The sequence below is a fragment of the Cibotium barometz genome, chromosome 29 (assembly GCF_041138505.1).
Source record: "Cibotium barometz isolate CiBa-2024 chromosome 29, ASM4113850v1, whole genome shotgun sequence".
NCBI classification, from domain to species: Eukaryota; Viridiplantae; Streptophyta; class Polypodiopsida; order Cyatheales; family Cibotiaceae; genus Cibotium; species Cibotium barometz.
The window spans coordinates 5,876,956-5,897,186 of NC_141074.1; the positions used below are offsets into that span (position 1 = coordinate 5,876,956).

Genomic DNA, 20,231 nt, shown 5'->3' on the forward strand with positions numbered 1-20,231 from the left:
TACAATAGTGAGTGATTGTCCCACCAATGGCATAGACTTCTAATTCCTAGCTTAAACAAGACTTCTGAGAGAGAGTGATTGTCCCACCATTTACAGCAGTGACCACAACTTTACCAACACCTTTCACTAGATATGAGGAGTTCTTTGCACATGTGATTATGCCTCCTTGAGGAGTAGACTCAAGGGAAGAAAACAAATCACGTCCCAACAAATTGCAAGTGTGCTGTCAATGTTGCCTAGATGAATGTGACTCAGATGGCGCTAGCAGATCAATGATGAAGAAGAGACCTACAAAGTGTATGAAAAATTGTACAGTGTAGAGTGTAGAAATGTTACTCTCGCAAGGATGCAAAAGTTGATGACAATGAGGACGATGTTGACAAAGATGCTAATGATGAGATCAAAGATGTGATGTCGATGATAACGATGGAGAATCAATGATGACCAAATGTATGCACACCAAATTTATGACGCTGCACTACTGAAACCCTAAAATCGAACAAAGATAGTTTGAACTAACACTCCCCTTGGGTTGTCTGCAGAAACCTTACAACATGTAAACAAGACACTCAAAGTAGATTGATGAGAATGAGTGAAGTACAAGTGAACTGACATGATAAGGTCACTTACACACTCTCCTAAGAGTATGTACACATGCTCAGGAGAAAAAACCTCTTAAGGGAGAAAAAAATGCCTTAGCCCATTATTAGCCTATGTCCACATACATCACTACGATATAAATGGCTACAAGCCAAGAGATTAACTTGATAGTGCAAGTGTCCCCCTTTGCCTTCCTTTCTAGAATCATCATAGGCGATGAATCCTATGAAGAAAATAAATATTATTTTCATAGGAAGAGTGTGGTACCTTCAAGAAAGGATTTCACCCTTCATGAAAAGGGTGAAGCCCTTAGAAGAGGACTCACCTGTCATATATGATAAAGATAAAAAAGTATTGGCCTTCAAGTGAAATTCTAGCCAGCTTTCCCCCTTCTCTTAAAAAGCTTGATATGTTGTATTGAAGACCCTTTTTGAATAATATGTTTCGATTATTAAAAAAAAATTCTAGCCAACTTTCCAAAATTGAACCCTTGACATAGTGATTCATGAGAAGGGCTAGTCACTATCTTACTGCCATTCAAGATGTAATGTTGACTTGAGAGATTCAAGGTGTAATGTTGACTTGAGAGGTAGTTGCGAAGTGTCCAAGGCATTGCTTAGTGTGCTAGTTATGCACTTTACAAATATGTGTGAACCAACTGGATGGGTGCAGAGCTCAAAAAACCTTGTTTGTGGTGTATTTTTCCCACTTAAAATTAAAAAACCTTGATTGAAATTTGACATTGCCTTTACTTTCAAGTGATGAAAAATATACAATCCCAAGATTTATTTAAATTTTAATGCTAAATTTGACATCACCTTTAATTTGATTGGTTGGCAAGGAAAAATTAGCATAGCTAGTTTTGAATGACTAGATGGTCGATATCAAATACATGTTTGATGATGACGTTTGTAATCTTCAGTGTCATGTCAGTGTTGTTGGGATGATAATCATGGGAAAGTAAGGTTGAGGTGCCATAAGAGTCTATTACATCTAAAAATGACAGGTTAGGGACTTGAAGTTGGGTCATCAAGAATTATGCTTGAAAGAAATTGAAATTTAATACTATAAACCGAGAAAATACGGTCATCAAAACCAAAATACACGATTTTTGCTCCTTGAAAATAAAGGGAATGGCAAATTTCAACCTGGAATTTTCAAATCAAATTGTGAAAAGTGGGTTTTTTTTAGCATTGCCTGAAGATATATGTATAAATATTTAGAATGAGATATTTGTAGGTGTCATTAATATCACTAGTGGGGACCCGCTCTGCTGTGGATGGAGCAGTTTGTCTCCTCTTGTACACGTGCCGCGTAACAAAATGAGCTGGTCACAAAGAGGGACATGTGGGTGAATGTTGTGGAAAGGGCAAGAATAGAGAGAATAATAGTGTAGAGATGATTGTGTGTGGAAATTAAAGAGAAGGTATCTAATAAAACTGGGATTTAAAAGTTTTTTTAGAAAGGTGAAGTAGAATTGAAATGGCCAAGGCGAGAAAAAATAAAAAAGAAATAAAACAACAAAGGTTAAAACAGCCAAGGTGAAAAGCGGGCAGGAGCTTGGGGATGGGACTGTTTGAGAAATAGTAAAAAAAACAATGATTAACGGCGCGGGGAACTAGAGGGTTAGAGTTAAAGCACAGCCCTCCTGAACAGGCTGCGTGGCACGTGCTTGATGTGCACACATGGCGGTTGGGCAACCAGGGTAATGTAGGGCCGTTGTGAGGGCGGCTGCCGGCCGGCCGGCCGGCTGAGCTCTGAAAGCAACATACAGAAGGCCGGACACGTCTGAAATGGACAACCCATGTTGACTGCACCGTGCGGCGTGAATTAAATCCAAATCCTAAGCTCGTGCGCATTATTAATGTAGTCGTAACGGAGTATATTTCTAACTAATTCATCCATCTATACATATGATAAAATATAATATAGTAATAATAATTTTTAGGACTATATACTATCCTAAATTGAATGAAATCTAAAAAATATATAACGATATTATTATCCCTTCTCCAAAAAAAACTATTTAAAAAAAGATAATTTATAATTGTTTTCTTTAAAGTACTCCAAGTATTAAAATGCCATTTTTTTAAAACCTTAAATAATACATTACATGCCATTTTTAATTTTAAAAAACGCCCATTATATAATAATATAATATACTACCACTACTACTAATACTATAATTGGTAGTATACTTAAAATTTAAAAGCACTAAATACTAATTTTACATTATATTATATATAGTAAAGAAGTGTTACTAGTATTAAAATGTCTGTTTAATTATAGTTTTAGTATATTAAAAAGCACTAATTTACACTAATCAAGGAAGCATTAGCAATGAATTAAATTAATCCCGTGGCTCCCATGGTATTGCCCCGCCTCCCTCTTTCGAAATTGTGTGTGTGTGTCTGTGTGTGTCTCTCTCTCTGTCTCGCCGCCGCCGTCGCCGCCTCCTCCTCCTTCGATACTGTGTAACCTTCTGCTTTCTGTTTGATACACAGCTAGCATGGGGAATGTGAGATTCAGGCTATGGTTTCACAAGCTCAACATCAAAGGCTTCCACCGCAGGCGTAGATGGGCGCCATCAACGCCGCCTCCAGCTCCTCCTCCTCCCCATGGCGCCCCTTCACCGCATCATAGCTCACCTGCTAGCAGAAAATTACCACACCATCAACTATCAGCTCCTCCCAACGTGCTTCTCTCCCCTATTAATCGCAAGGCTATGGATATACCTTACCCAGCTTGTGCATCTCCAGATAGATTGATTGAAAGCCCTAATTTGCCTGTTGCTACAAGAATCACGTCTCCCCTTGGGCCTGCGCAGCCTCTAATGTTTAGATCCCCTATACATCCCCTTAATCATATACTTGGTGCTAATCGCAGTGCTAGAGGAAGATCAATTATGAGCTCCAAGGATGATACCATGGGCTTGCCTGTGGATTGTGGCTGCCACCCTAATTTGGCTTCTTCTTTCAGGAAAACAAAGGAGACGTTGCAGGCATGTGGTGGTGGGGGGCGCAGCAGCAGCAAGAGTACAACTAGAAGAGATGGCGCCATTGCTTGCAGTGGTCTGCAAGAGCAGAGCTGGGGGACAACACAAGCATGGAAAGTAGTGGCCAAAAGAGGTCGCCATAGCCATGAGGTTCTGCAGAAGCAGGTTGTGCTTAGGAGGAGAAAGAAGAAGATGGATGCACCACCCACTAATCCTCTTCTTAAGCAAGAATTAGCGCTTAAAACCCCTCTGAACGTGGCTAATTATCCCATTGCAGGCCTTCACAAGGCTATAGAGGACGTTAAACAAGATCAAGGGGACATGAAATCAACCTCCAGCTTCAGATTAAGCACCTCTTCAAGGGAGGCCACAGTGCTGGATTCTCATTCATTTCTGTGGGACAAAGAGTTCTCCTCCTTCACAAGCGAGGACCCCTTTTTTTCTTCCTTCGAGAGAGGTAGGCCAAGCTTCTCCTCCAATTCTAGCTCGGAGTACTTCGACAGGAAGCTTGGTTATGCCAATTTGGCTTCTAATCATGCTAATTCGGCTTCCAATCGTGCTAATTTGGCTTCCAATTATGCTAGTTTAGCTTCTAATGGTGCTGTAATTAAGCCTACCAGGTCATCAATTAAGGATTCAGGAGATGTTAAGGACTCCACCCAGAGAGATGATTTGAATTTGGGAGAGAAAGGGGTGAAATCTCATCATAATTTGAGAGGTTTTAACCCTTCTAATATTCGCCTTGCAGAGAGCTTTCATGGAGAAGCTGATGATGAAGATATTGGGGTTTATTTAAATGACAACTATTCTGGATTAAACACAAAGGCATGGATTAGCACTAATTACAGCAGGGGAAGTCATAATTCTCTTGTGGGCATCAAAGAGGATTGTGAGGAAAGCAACATGGGAGCCATGCGTGGTAACAGCAGCTGGAGTAATTCCGCTAGAGTTATGGCTGTGCAGAAGGAAATTAATTATGAGATTAATTACTTGTCAAGCCCTAATTCAGATTATTATCAAAGGGTGCAGCGAACTGACCCACAGAGAGGTCAGAGGACGTCCAGAAGCATTAAGAGTACAGCTAGAAGGGGATTAGGGGGCTCAAATGCATTGATTAGGAGGCGAGCTCAATTGCAAGCAAGGTGGAATCTGAGCGAGGGACAGGTTCAATGGCAGTCATCAGATGATGATGATGAGAGTTGCAGCTCAGCTTCAATTAGCACTAATCACATGGATAATCAAGACCGATTAATCACTAGGAGGAGGAGAAGCAGAGACCAGAGATCAAAACAAGGTGAAATCAATGCAGCAAGAGCGCCATCAAAAGCAGCTCCAAATATTATGCAGGATAACTGTGCAGAAAAAGCTAAAAGCAGTAGCATTACTACTAATAATGATAAATACAGTACTAATCACGGTGCTAATACTATGTTAACAGAGAGTGTGGCAGTGGTGAAATGCTCCAAGGAACCCCTGGTGGACTTCAGAGACTCCATGGTTGACATGATTCTGGAGAAGCAAATCTACTCAGCAGAGGAGCTTGAGGAGCTCCTGCAGTGCTTCTTATCTCTTAATTCTCATGAGCACCATGAGACCATTGTCCAAGCTTTCACCCAAGTGTGGGGAAAGGTCTTTAATAACTAGTAATTACAATAATTTGGCTGCTAGATTAGCTTAATCTTGTCTCTGATAAAAAAACAGGAAGCCATTATCCATACAGCAGCTGCATTTGCATTAGATTAACTGCTCTAATTAGCCTTTTAATTTCATGGCAATATTTCCCTTTGCTTTAGGTTAATTGCTCTAAGTCTTTTAATTCCATGGGATTATTTCTTAATCCTCAGTTTGACACACCACTTAAGAGTGTTTGGCTGTCTAATCCAATGCGTTAAGCCAGCTGCTTATGTATCTTGTAAATTTTTTGAATACTCGGCAATGTAAGCTCAAAGTCGAGGTTTTTGCAAAAAATGAGATTTTTGCTTGAAAAAATAGAAAATTTTGCAAGAACTTTGTTGAATTGTATATGAGATTCATTATGAGGGTAATTACATTATTGCTCCGAGCCTTTTAATTCCATGGCAATATTTGCCTGATGCTCAGTTAAACACACCACTTAACAGTGTTTGGCTGTCTAATCCCAGAAGTTAAACCAGCTTAAAACAACACATTTTCTTTTTTCCTCTCTCAACTGCACGTTTTTTGTTAAGAAGTTTCCATTGCTGCTTGGACGCTGGCTAGCAATGCAAAATTTGAGGTTTTTTTTTTCGTTTTTTTTTTTTTTTGCTTTTTAAAATTATATATATTGTTTTGAATTTTGCAAGAATTTTGTTGAATTGTGTATGAAGGAGATTTTTTTTTTGGGGGGGGGGGGTATATATATATATATATTTTACTGGCACTTGGCAGTCCATATTTATCTAGTAAGTACTAAGGCTCATCATCAGACAAACCCATCAGAAAAAAGTCAGAAATTCATCATTAATCATAGATGCTGAGCATTGCTGACCCCCATTTAATGCCCAAAACTCTCAAGTCAGATAATCAGAGATAATTTCACAAATTCACAGGCCTCAACATTTATGCTCTTGTCTTGGAATTTCATCATTATAATAGGTTGCCTTTTTCTTTTTGGGCCAATTAAAAACTAGAAAATTTAAACAAAAGGGTCAGAATTTGAGTTCAGACATGCTTTATCCCCCTCCTCTGGTGATGCATCATCAAGTGACATGTCTTCCCAAATTCTCTCATTATGCAATTATGCAGAGAGAATCTCGTAAACACCAAATTAGGCCATTAATTAATTGGTGGCATTGTAAATTGCTCACGTTGGTGCATCGGTGCCTAGCCTTACCTTCTTTAACCTTTAGTCTTCAATTAACATCTTTAAGCTTAGTCCAACTTCTAAACCTTAATGTTAATTATTCCATTTTAGCTTTTTTGCCAACCTTGTTCCATCCATTTTCACTTTTTAGCCAACCTTAAACTTTGAATAACTTCTAGCTTAGGAATCTTTTGAATGAGACAAAGCTCCAAGCTAGAACATCATTTCACATTGTGGGGTATTTCTAAATGTTTTTTTAACCAGGGAGGGTGGAGAATCTTATATATATATATATATCTCCCTTGGGTAGCCTTTGAACTTTGAAGTTAAAGCTGACAACCTAACGACTACTAACTAGCCTTTTTGCTTTTTCTTTGCTTCTAACTTCTACTCATTAACTTATGCTCCCCAATGGGTCCTCATTGACCTTTCTATGATGAGGCTTCACTATTATGGTGATCCATGAATATAAGTCTCATGTATGTCTTAACTTTTTGATGCTTTAAGAAAAACTTTCGAGTTTTCACACTTGCTATGATAACTGCCACCAAGTTACACGAATGCAACCTTTTACCCATATTGTATATATGTTGTGTTTGGTGATTCATGTGCATGCACATGGCTTCCTTTTTCATTCTTTTCATAAACAGCTTGAGAAGGTAATTAAAAGAGGTCGTCTCATAGAAAAGGACAAAATCTAAATATAATGTCAAAGAAAGGAGGTACATTTCAAAAAATTAAAAAATGCAATTAGAGGTAAAAGTATGCAACGCGCGCGCGCGAGAGAGAGAGAGAGAGAGAGAGATTTGACAAAGGGAAAGGTCCAATTTTTGGATATGTTCCTAGGGCTTGCTTAGCAAAGGGCCAACAATTGAGCTAGCCATTGCTCATTTAAATTGTTAGTATTTTTCCATGGATTGGTCAAGTTGTTATATCTTAGGTCACCATCTCTTACCTTTTAAGGCGCAATAAACTACCAAAATTCAAGTGACCAAAGTGGACATGTTGTAGCTCCACGTCACTCATAGCACGCGTGGTAGTAAAACTGAACAAGCATTATGTGCCAATCTCTCATACATGTCCAACCTATAAAGCCCATGGCTTAGAGTCCCAGAGACCACAATGATGTCTCCATCACTTTGGTCATGAACTCTACACCTATCATCAATAAATCTAACCACTAGGCTTGCCCTAACCAAGGTAGAAACTGACACCAAGTTCTTTCTAATGCTTGGCATAAACAACACTTTTGAGAGAGTGATTGTCCCACCATTTGCAAAACATGAGTGAGAACAACCTTACCAACTCCTTTTACTGGATATGAGGAGTTGTTTGCACATATGACTATGCCTCCTTGAGGAGTAGACTCAAGGGAGAAAAACAAATCATGCTGAGAAGAAAACTCATCAAATATAAGGGCAGTGGGGTTACCCTTCATCATAAGCGGAAGTGTGGATACAAAACCCTAGTATGAATTCGGTAAAGCGATGAGAAAAGTAAACACCAATGAACTATCTAGATAGGCCTCATCAATACATGCAAGTTATTCCTTGGCTCTTTAATCCTTGTGAGTAACTCATCTATTAAATCTTCCTCATTCACATGCTTGGACTCTAATTGCTTGTGCAAGGAGGCCACTTGTGCAAGGAGGCCACTTGTGCCTCGTTAGGCATCTGGTAAAGCACAACAAAAGCATCCCAAGCTTACGAAGTTTTACAAGAGTGAATGTGAGAAATAATGCTCCTTTTCATGAAAATTGTTACCAATGCATGTGCTTGTGCTTGTGCATTTCTGTCATCCCACTTGGTTTATTCCATTATGGGAGGTGTGGACATAAATGCCATAGTTACTAAATCTGAACTAGTGTTACCATCTAAAGTACATGTACTATAATGTGCTAGCAAGATAGGGCATACTTCAATGCCAATATCAACATTCCAAAGCTTTTTAGCAACTAATACATGCATCATATAGGACCATAGTAGGCTAGTAGGTCCTGTCAAGCTTATCCTTAGTAAAAAATCATCCCAAACATCACTACCATCCATTTCAGCATGCAAATAATGAATCTCTGACACAAAATGCAAATGTCCCAAATACTTATAGGAACTGTCAATGCCCACACTATAAATGCAACTAAGATGGCAATAAGTAGATCACTGATGATGAGACGAATAAAACTCGGTATATGAAAAATAGCAGGGTGTAGAAATGTTATTAGTAGGAATGCAAAAATCAATGACAATGATGACGATGTTGAAGCTGTTGATGATGAGCTCAAAGATGTGATGTTGAAGATGATGACAATTTTGTCTAGTGCAGTGCAAAAAATCCAAAATCAAACAAATGATGTTGAAGCTGTTGATGATGAGCTTGAAGATGTGATGTTGAAGATAATGACGATCCCTGTCTACTACAATGCAAAAAAACTAGAATCAAACAAAGACGGTTCAAAAAGACCCTCCCCCCCTAAGATGTTTGTAGAAGCCTTATAGCATGTAAAGGAGCTTTAAAAAATGCCTAAACGCCCCGAACTGCATAAAAACTTTGCTAACACAGTTAGGGTATACCTTCTCCACCACCCAAGAGGATAGCTCAATTTGAGACAATTAAAAGAGCAACTCAAGAAGAAGATGAGAAGGGTGTGAGTGCCAAGAGAACCTACTCTGATACCAATTATTGGACCAGGGAGGAAGGTAGCAACATACACACAGATGCAGCAAGCAAGGAGAGATAAAGAGAAGCACAACACTCAAAATAGATTGATGAGAATGGGCGAAGTACAAGTGAAGTGACATGATAAGGTCGCTTACACACACTCATAAGAGGATGTAGACATACTTGAGGGAAAAAGCCTCCTAAGTCCTGAGGGAAAACTCACCCCGACCCATTATTAGCCTATGTCCACACATCACTACCATATAAAGGGCTACAAAATAAGCTAAAGGACAATGCAGAAGGTGCCCGATTTTCCCTTGAACATGCAAGTAAAAAATTACACACGGCGAAGTGATTTTCCATGGCATGCCCCTACTCTTATTCTTGAAGAAGACATATCTTCTTTGTAAAACAATTTAGAGCACAAAACTGAGGTGAACATATATTAATCCAAACCCCTCACAATTAAAAATCAAGTGACATGTGTTCCTCTTAAAAGTCTGAAGCCCAAATTTCCCACATCATAAAACCTTATAAGGAATGTTCAAGAGTCAAAATTATGTACATTTTTTCTTAGATCATTATTATCTTACAATTAACTAAAGAAATCTTAGCATGCTTTATGATTGATATAGTCAAAGTTTAGATGGAGTTTGGACCAATGAAACAAGTTAAAACAAACATGGTGGTCATAAAGGACCAACTAGCTAGTCCAGACCCCATAATGCAAAGTCCCCATGGTTGTTATGTAGTAATAATAGTAGTCTAAAGTCCGCTTTTCGCCTATGATATAGATGACTATCAGCCTACTACTATATGACTGCAAGACATAAGTCATATGCATGTTATAAAAAGCAGTCATGCTGCTATATATAACGGCTTTATCACTATCAAATGCATTATTTTACTTTATGACTATTGGATATAGTAATCATGCATGCATTCTGAGAGTAAAATAATTGTCTCTAATAAAAGTATCTTTTGTGCTTTAACTTTTATAACAATCATGTATGATGATATATGACTGGATTTTTTACCATTCTTAAGCGTGGTCAACTAGCTACCATTCTCATTTGAAGAGGAGGATCAGAGAACTATAAAAGCCTAGAGGAATGGATAAAATTTAGATGGCATTGTAAACAGTGAGGAGAACTATCAATCAGGTAGCAAAAGTCAAGAAGTAGAGGACACTATGGTAAAAATTAGAACCTTGGAAATCAAGAATGGAAAGCCTAGCTCGTTAGAGGAAAGAAATGAACTGGACCTATCTAGTAGCTTGGGGGAGGTCAGTGCTAAGTAAATCAGTGCAAGGAGCAGCCTAAGCTTACGTTTGGGAGACACATCACTGCTTACATTAGTACACGCATGGAGCTTGCATCATGGAAGGAGACTCGTCCCAAGAAAGGAGATACCAATGTGCAGATAGTGGGTGGCATCTAAGGATGGGAATGAGTAGAACCATGCAAAGAGACATAGAAGAGAAGACTTGCAAAATCATCAGCCCAACTATAGTAACAAGAAGATGTGAGGGTGCCAAAGCACCAAAATTAAGATCAAGAGAATCAAGAGAACAAGAACCTTAGAGGAATCAAGGGGAAGGAAATTGAGGGTTAGAGCTCCTAAATGGAGGGCAAGAAGAAGAAGAAGAAGAAGAAGAAGAAAGAGACAAACAGTTGGTGCTAGGTGAAATGGCTCTCTGAAGTACCCAAAGTTTAAAGGTTTAAGTGAAGAAGATTCCGATTCACACATCTTTGAATTCAAAACAAAATTTTTGGCCCCACCAGAGCACCAGCAACTCAAAAGATAGAGTACTTTGCCACTACAACTCTAGGACAATATGGGTTGGACCACTTCCATACATTTTATGAGGTAAAGAAGGATTTCTTGAAGAGGTTCTGGAGAAATAAGACTAGCACTGAGGTGTTGGAAAAGCTGCAAAGGTTGTCTCATGAAAGAAGAGACCTACATAAGATTATGCAACATAATTCAGAGCACTCCTCCTACAGCTTGACCAAGTCAACAAGCCATAGTATATCCACATTAAGCTAGTGGGTTGTAAGAGGATTACCTGAAAAACTTCAGATGGAAATAGCATTGTGTTTGATCTAGAACCCGTGGTAGAATGTGTAATGAGGGCAAAGAGGATACTGGGCGGCCAGAATAGGAAAGACCAAAAGAGGAAGACAAAAAGATCTAAAAAAGGTAAAGAGAAGGAGCATGAGTATTTTGATTCTAAATTCGAAAAACAAACTTCTGACTCTGAGAGTCCAGTTTATATTTGGATATGCCAGCGAGAGCAGAAGCCTTGGAAGAAAAGGGGTAGAAAGGAGGAAGTGGATGTTCATGTGAAGAAGAACTAAAGGCCACCTAGCCAAGCTTGCTAGAGGATATGTAGGATTTGAACTAAAACCAGACATGTGGTGTAAAAAATGTAAAATCCAAGTCCACAACAAGGAAGAGTGTGAAATGTCTTTAGCCCAGCAGTGTGCCATTTGCAACAAGAGTAACCACATAACCAAAAAATGCTACTACAACACTAGGAACAAGAATCCTAGAGTACGTGAGAGGCCGTGGTGTAGCTGGCACTAGTAGTCAATCAGATATCTAGACCTTTGAATTGACATGCATATGGGAGAGGAGGTGGTAGGTTTGGCCAAAGAGGGGCTGGATTGACATGTTATTACTACAATACACCTGGTCATAAACAGACAGATTGTCTGCTGTGGAAAAAACACCAAGAATTGCATAATTTGAGATAGAAGCGGGACACAGTCCCACAAGCTCATGATACTTGTCAACATGGTGAAGGTTGGATGCTGACCTTGTAAGACAAGACGAGATGCACCTAGAAGTGATAACAGTAACAAGGTCACAAGGGCCTGTGGAAAAAGTAATGGATATGGATTCTGATCAAGATGGTAAGCTAAAACCTGAGCATTGGGAAGTACAACATAGAGTTTGAGAACATGTCACTAAGCTTGTGAAGAAGGTACAAACAGTGGTCTGCACAACGCAGAATGACCCAAGCTTGGGAGAACAAATTGATCAAGGAAAGAGTGTTGTAGGCAAGAAGCCATAATGCAATATTAATATGTAAAAGAGAAGGGTGCAGGAGAGGTTTTGGTTTGCCCTATGTTATCCTCATACTTTTTGAACAATACTAGTAGAATGAGTCTGGTTACAAGCTCAAAGTTCTATCTTACAAGGGGTAAACCTTATGCATAGCATACAATATAGATAAAGGTAGCATATTGTGAAGGAAGGGACCAAGTACAATCGACCCTATTTTAGCTCTATTGAAAATTTAGGACAAAGAGAAGGTTACCCACATGATTCTCCATACTATTATGTCCTTTAGCCCTCAAATAAAAAGGTGAAAAACCTTAATGGGGTCAAGTACCATCAAAAAGCTATTTGGGCCATCTCCTCTCATTGGTGTGGATTGCCCAAATGCTTTTGCTGGTACTTGATTTCTTCTATCATCATAGCAAATCTTGTTTGCTTTATTTGACCCCCCATTGTTCTTGTGGGCACATATTATCATGGCTAGGATAAATTCAACTCCCAGAGTCCAGGGGAAAGGTCCCCCACTTGCAAAAATGGCTATAAAAGTGGAAAATGTTGGGAAGGATAAGCCTTATCCTAAGATGAGGAAAGGCAGGGAGACAATATTAAACCAGTATCTGGGTGCACTCAGGGACATCACAAAACAACAAAATATACTTTGCTTTATTAAGATGATTTAATATTATGTATATGGTATTTTAAATTTCTTAAAATGTTTTATTGTTAAGCTTGATGTTATGCTTTAATTGGTGTAAATATTATGATTTAATATGTTGTTATTGCTACTGTTATGATTTACTACTCAGTTAAGTTAACTTTTAATAAGTTTTAGATTATATTCTACTGGTTTGATGTTATAAAGAATAATGTTATATTGAAAATTGTTACTATTGGTAAATTTTTTGTTTATACTATTGTAAGTTTTATGGTTAGTTATATGTATGTTTTTTACATACGATACGGGAAGAAACAAGAAAAGGGACATACACTTTTAATTAAATGTTGAGTATGCACCTTTACATAAGAGGATAGAACCAAGTATAGTGCAATAAACACTATTGCAATTGCAAAGAGATGTAGGTAAAAAACATGATGATATTTGGGTAGAGATATGAGCATATCCACTTGATCCTCTTACTTAATGGCCTCCTCTTTTTCAGAATTAATATCTTTCATTAAAGTATGTATGTGGTGAGGGCCATGTTGGTTTATTAGAATACACAAAAAGACTTGTCAACCAAGCACATAGTGTTTATACATCTACTTAACACCTACTAAAGAACAAGGAATCAAGGATTGTGCAACTCTTAAATGCAAGGAAACTACATGGGATAAATTGCAAGATGTAGTGCATGTTGTTCAAATAGAAAATGCTCAGCTATCTCTTAACATGCAGAGTTTAGAACATAGGAATAGGAAGTTACAAACTAATTTAGAGAAGACTTCATTAGGGCCATATGAGCATCTAAAAGAGATAAAATCAATCGAGAGATTAGTCATTGGAGGTGGTCATGGAAGAATCGAATCAAAGCATACAAGAACATTGCACAAATGTTTACCAATCTAGATGATGTAGTTGATATGGCAATTTCAATAGTACTCACAAAAGGTATGGTAAAGTCTACACTCAAAAAATGCATGGTAAAGTCTACACTCAAAAAAGGCATGGTAAAGTCTACCAAATTTAAATCAGTCTTAAGGACATAGCCATAGATTGTTTGGCAAGAGGTGATAAATTCTTTCACACCCAATGTGATGCTTAAGGTATTTATGATAAAGTGGGGATTAGATCTTATGCTATGATTTACAAAAGCAATCAGATAAAGGGTTTAAAACTTTATGAAAGAGAAAAGGAGTTTTACCTCTTCTAAAGCTCTATCATGTATTACAAGCAGGAAATCATAAGTTCTTAAAGCTCATTAGTGAGCGTATACATCTCTATCACATACACACTTATAAATTAATATAAAAGGCATGCTCAAAGATAGGTACATTGGTGAGCTTGTACATATCTATCATATACACACTTATAAATTAATATCAAAGGCATGCTCAAAGAGAGAAGAGTAAAATGGCTCTTGCAAGGCTGAAGATAGTCAAAATAGCCAGAGTGGCATGGAGAAACCACTGCGAGACAAACCATCTGGATCGGAACACCCAGACATGGAATGATCTCAGTTCTTACCAAAGGAAGAGATTCTGTCTTCCCAGCTTTTTAGAAACCAAGATGAATGAATTCTTGGAGTTAACCTAGGGGAGCAGAACTATTAAAGAGTATCACCAAGCATTCGCTCTCCTCCTCAAATACTCGCCACCGCTAGATGAAGAACAGCTGATGGCCAGGTTCATTCGAGGAATGAATGAACCTTTGGATACCCTAGTAAAGATGCCAAGCCAGTTTCCATGGCTAAAGCAGTAAGGATGGCGAAGGACTTCGCCAAGGCCTTTATTGTTAAGGTCCCACAAAGCCAGCTCCTTCATCCTTCAAAAGGTTCCAAACACCGGGAAGTTCTTCCAACCTTCCGCCTCCAAAGAGACACCAAGGTCCCAATCAGAACCAGGAGACAACAGGAAGTTACAGAAATGAAGGAAGAATTTCCTCGAAGCTCTTTTTCAGGAACTCCGACTCTTTCTAGAATGCAGAGGGGGAAGAGCTTCGAAGTGAAAGTATTTAGAGAATTTTATTCATAAAAATAGCCCAAGGAGCTAAGAATAGATGTGCGTACAAATTGGGATTACTTTCCCACTTTTGGGGTATTGCTTTACATATTTTTAACCATATCAAAATCCCTAAGGTTTGTACATATAAAAACTTTTGCCCAAATGTAATTGCTAATGGGCCTTATTACATAAAATAACTTTGTGCACATTTGCACATATGATAATCTTGTGCACATTTGCACATTCCATTAAGCTGAATCCTGCATAAATTAAATTAAGCATATTTTCTCCACGATTATTAATTCATCAAAAATATGATAAAATATATACTTGTAACACTCCTCCCATTTGAGGAAGCAACCGTCCTCAGTTGTGTAAGAAAAATTTTGAGAGAACAAGATTATGCTCGTAGGTATTGATGTCATAACCTGCAAGGTAAACTCAGAGGCACAAAGGCATGGCTCAAAGGTTCTCATGGACATGGAATACCAACAAGAAAAACTCATGTGACACCTAAATTGGTGATCGTCACATTGATTATCAAGTAAAAAATAACATGTACAAAAAGTCTAATACATGATTCACAAAAGAAAAACGATCATCGTCTTCACACCGCCGCTCAATCGACCAGCCATACGACACCTCAATCGGTACCCTCGCACATCTCATGCAGTGCAACACCTAAATCGATACCCTCGCACTTCTCGTTGTTATACTTAGACACTGTCCATGTTAGTTAAACAATTAATTGAACACATCAATTAATTGAACACATCAATTAATTGAACACATCAATTAATCCCAATGTCATCTTGAGATATAGGTAACCCATAAGTATTCAAATAACAACCACACACATGTTTTCCAAGCGTAAGTACCTCGGGAATCACCCCTCCATACGAACCAACTAAAACAAATAGTGGAGGCCCACAAGCATGCCATATACGGGCGTCCCCGATATATAGTTGCATAAACACATGAGAGGATGTCTTCATGATTGGTGTGGAAGAATAGATCTACACATAATGCATATGCAATGAACCAATCAAATGAATGTATGTAAGACAAGTCTAAGTATCCCATACCACATAGGCACGTTGCACATACACATAGGATGGTAAAAGATAGAAAACATAAATGTGTCTGGAGTAAGTATTCCCTTGAAACAAAAACTCAAAAAGAACTTTCCAATGTGCAATTGGAACTAATTAAAAATAGGTATAAAGGACCTTAGCCTAAGGGTCCAGATTTTCAGAAATTTTTAGATTATGGTCCAATTAAGGTTCCTATGGACCAATAAGATTAATCCAAATATAGGGAGGAGATAAATTGAAGAATAAAAGAAAATCCCCCAAAAATGAGTAAATGCTCACATAAGATGAAGAGTTGACTAAGGACAAGGTTTATTAGTTAAAAAAGAAGAAATATTTAGAGGAAATGATGCATTTTTGACACCTTAGTGTGGGGATCTCCCCTCATGAAGGAGGCGCCTATTTCACATGTGTGGAGGAGTTTTAAACTAAAAAATAATGAGATATTTTCATCTCTTCTCTCTCCTAATTAGGTTCTTAGGTTGGAAAAATATTATAGAAATAGTCATGAAGAAGTTGTATAAAATGAAGTGAATATATACATATACATACCTCCATCGTTGTAGTATCGTTGAAATTATTTATCAAAAGAATTTTGACACTCAAAGGTACGTGAGTTGTTAAACGAAATCCATGATAAACTTAATGTTATAACAAATAATTTGATTATGGATAAGACATGCTAACCTTGAGTTGAAAAGTTACTAGAGAGTGTGTGAGATTATAAACGAAGAGAAGATAAAATTGATTTTTCAATATATCCAAAGTTTAAGCGCAAATATGAATGTGCATGACTAGTAACAATAGCTTGAAAATGGATGTCCTTTGATTTCTTGGCATGGCTAGAGCATACTGGGCATAGCTTGATGCATTACGTTCGTCCACATGAAAAACTAGATCACCATAAATAGAGTGAAAGATACTCATCATATCTACATCAATATCCATACTAGTAGCCAAAGCTAACTCCTCTGGAGCATCATCAAGAATGTAGATGAGATTGTCATTATGTGCTCAAATGCTTTAACGACTAGTCTTCTTTTTGTTTGAGAATCTAATAGTGATTGCAAGTGTTCAAGCATAGAAGGAATCCAGACACATCAAGCCTTGGGAGTGAGCATTAGGTAAACCAGGTACATATCTCTAGTTTCCACCTTGCATACTTTTACTAGTGTGGCATAACAAGCCATCTAGTTTTGGTGACAAGATGGCTCATCCTCAGTGCATCATTGTACAACAATAGGACACTATAGAATATGGTATTATTGTATGTCATGGCCCCATTGTAATCCTCAGAGTCCAAGATATGTCAGGGATGAGCTATGTAGGTTATCCCTCAGCCTTAGAGTGTCAGTCAGTCAGTCAAGTCCCTTAACCCACTTGGAGAGAATTATTCATGCATATAGAGTTAGCAAAAACCTTAGGGTTTGCATTAGAAAGCATTATGTATTTGCATAGCATTCATCCCATATGCATATACACCATTGTAGAAGCCTTAGAATGTTATTCCATATTTTTTTCATATTTATTTTAGCATTATTATCATTATATTCAACATTTATCACATGATATCTAGTCATGTAACTTTAGGGATGCAATCAGCCATCTCTGTATAGTGAGCCGACCAAGCTCATATAAATAGCATTGCTTTGCTTCATTACATCATATCTCATCAATCAAAGATAAGTGATTCATTCCTAAGCACTTGGGAGCATCATTTCTTGAGCATATAGGTATTTATTCATCACAAAACACATTTTCAAGCATTCAGCCAAGGAGAAAGCACTTCAGCCCCTTGCATTTTCAAGCCTAAAGCAGAATTTAGCATACATCCACTGCATTGTTTGATCCATCCATCAAGGTGAAGGTAAACATAGCTTGTTCATTCATTCTTAGTGCATATTCACAGCCTAGAACAATCCCAACGAAGCCTATCTCTCAACCACAGTTGCAGCCTTCCTACATTCCCTTGGAAGGGTGCATTGGCCTTGAGATTGGTCATTATTGGCGCTTCTACAGCCGTGTACAGTTCAGCCCAACTCTTGGCCTTCCGAAGGTCTTATGTTTGGCTTATATAGTCATTCTCTTCAAAGTAATAAAATCAAATACTCCTAGCAATATGAGGGAGCCCTTCAGTGGTGGGTAATTTGGGACCCAAATAAGGTGTACATATCTCTCTCTCTCTCTCTCTCTCTCTCTCTCTCTCATCTCTTAAATTGTGAAGTGATAAAGTGGATTGCTAAAGACTCGCAAAACTTAGGATAAAGAAGGTGGTGTGAGACTTTGTGTGATAGGATCCTTCATCTACGCATAATTCCACTACATGTTACATTGGTATTAGATTCAGCTTGTCCACACACATCGCATCGTAGCGTGAGACCATACTTGGATGGTCATACTTTGCTCTAGCATGACCACCGACTTCAGTAAGAGTACACATCAGCAAAGGAAGACGTCTCCCTTGAAGGAGACCATGCTCTTCCACTAACAACAGATACCATAGCTATACTCCGAGCACAAAACCAACTTCTCATGGAGCATCTCCAACTCTTGAAGGCAACCGCAGCAAAACCCACTCCTATAGCTACCCTCGACATCACCACCCTCTTCTTTTAGATGGAACAACAAAGACAAGAAGAAAAAGCTGAAGCAGAAGTAAGAAAACAACAAGAAAAAGCAAACAGACTAGACTATGAGGAAGCCCAACGCAGGCTTGAAGAAGACCAATGTCAGAGCAGACTGAACTCACAACGCTTGGAAGCACCAACAAGAGCTCAATTGAGAGCAACAACAGGCTGAACCCGCAGCTTGGAAGCACCAATGAGAGCTCAATTGAGAGAAAATGTTATTGGAACACCAGAGGGAAACGGAGGCCATGCATCTAAAATTTAAGCACACCCTCTCTTCAGTTTCCCCACCCATAGGTACCACCAGCTAAACTCTTGCAACATCAAACGACCTTGAGGATTTGTCATTGTCATTCAAAATCATTCCACTCTCTTGCATTAAATCTTAACCATTCTAAACCATCATTCTGCCCACTAGCACATCTGATGGGGCTGACTGCCCTGCTGCCTGACAGAGCTGATAGTCCTCCAACTGTCAGACTTGACACATAAACACTTCCCACAAACACAGACAAGCCAAACCAAGGCCACTACGCTTTCAACTGACTATTCTAATGTCCACTTGACACTCAGCTAGATTGACATTGTACTCTCTCATCTGATTCTGACCAACTTTGTTTTGACTTAGAATCAGTTACTCAATCTCATCAGATTGATACTCACAGGGACTCAATCTTCATAAACTCTATCTAATCAACACACATATCACAATAGAAACCTCAAGACTAATGGTTTTACAATCATTCTCAACTGACATATCTTAAACTCTCAAATTTCCTCAAATAAGCAAAACTATATCTCTGTCTCAATAGCCTTGAAATAGAAAAAGTCCAAGGATTCCCCACAAGTAAACCATGGCGAGACAACAACTTCAAGGCATTGTCTTCAACAACTACAGTCGAGGACGAATCGAAATGGATCAAGTCTCTGACAAAGGTGCTGCTCATAAGTCCCATGAGACACACCACCTTGGCCGACTCTGCTCTCCAGCTCTTCCTTTTCTTTAATCCAAACAACTCCCCTCATATTGCGTTGTCTTCTCCTCTTCAGACTTGAAAATACTGTAGGTATTCTATCCTGCAATTGACAGAACTCAAGAGATCACTCAGTCTGGGTTCTTCTCTCTCTCATGTGGTAACATGAACCACTACTCCTTCAAGAGTCTCCTCAAACAAGCTCAATTGTGCCTCTTGAACCTCGTTCTCCGCCTCGACTTTCTTCCAGAAGATATCACTGCCTGGCTCTTTTGCTCTCCCACACCCTTTCTATTTCCATTTTCACACCTCCGCCTTCTCACCCGACTGTTGCACGCCCTTTTGCCATCTAGGATTCACTACACACCTTGCATCCATCTATACATTGGATTTAGGAGGGATTTGGGATTTCCCTCATAACATAAAAAGTTAAAAAATAAAAAAAGTAAACAAGTAGAAAAAATAAAAATAAAAAATAAAAAAAGTAAACAGGTAGAAAAAATGAAAAAATTAAACAGGTAGAAAAAATAAAAATAAAAAATAAAAAATAAAAAGTGAAACGATAAAAGGGAAAGGGAAAAGAAAAGGTTCGGGGGCAAAAAAAATATTTAGAAATTTTTTGAGCACACACAAACTTGCCTAATATATATTTTAGGCTATTGCGATTATGTGGATGCAACCTATGTGACACCCCAAAAATTTACATTTTTACATAGTTAAGAAGCTTCCTTAACTATG

General features: G+C 38.4%; 1 protein-coding gene across 1 annotated transcript; it reads left to right on the forward strand.

Annotated features, from left to right (window-relative positions):
- Window positions 1-3,005: 3,005 nt before the first annotated feature.
- Window positions 3,006-5,599, forward strand: LOC147621776 (uncharacterized). The gene is made up of 2 exons (XM_086822781.1): window positions 3,006-4,052; window positions 4,344-5,599. Exons 1-2 carry the CDS (start codon window positions 3,110-3,112, stop codon window positions 5,237-5,239), a joined length of 1,839 nt encoding a protein of 612 aa, XP_086678907.1. The 5' UTR covers window positions 3,006-3,109; the 3' UTR covers window positions 5,240-5,599.
- The last annotated feature ends 14,632 nt before the right edge of the window (window positions 5,600-20,231 follow it).

What these genes read in the sequence shown, in the direction of transcription:
- LOC147621776 (XM_086822781.1), top strand. Translation starts at nt 3,110, where the DNA reads ATGGGGAATGTGAGATTCAGGCTATGGTTTCACAAGCTCAACATCAAA. An exon ending in TTTTTCTTCCTTCGAGAGAG is followed by an intron (nt 4,053 to 4,343) that starts GTAGGCCAAGCT and finishes TTCGCCTTGCAG; the next exon opens with AGAGCTTTCATGGAGAAGCT.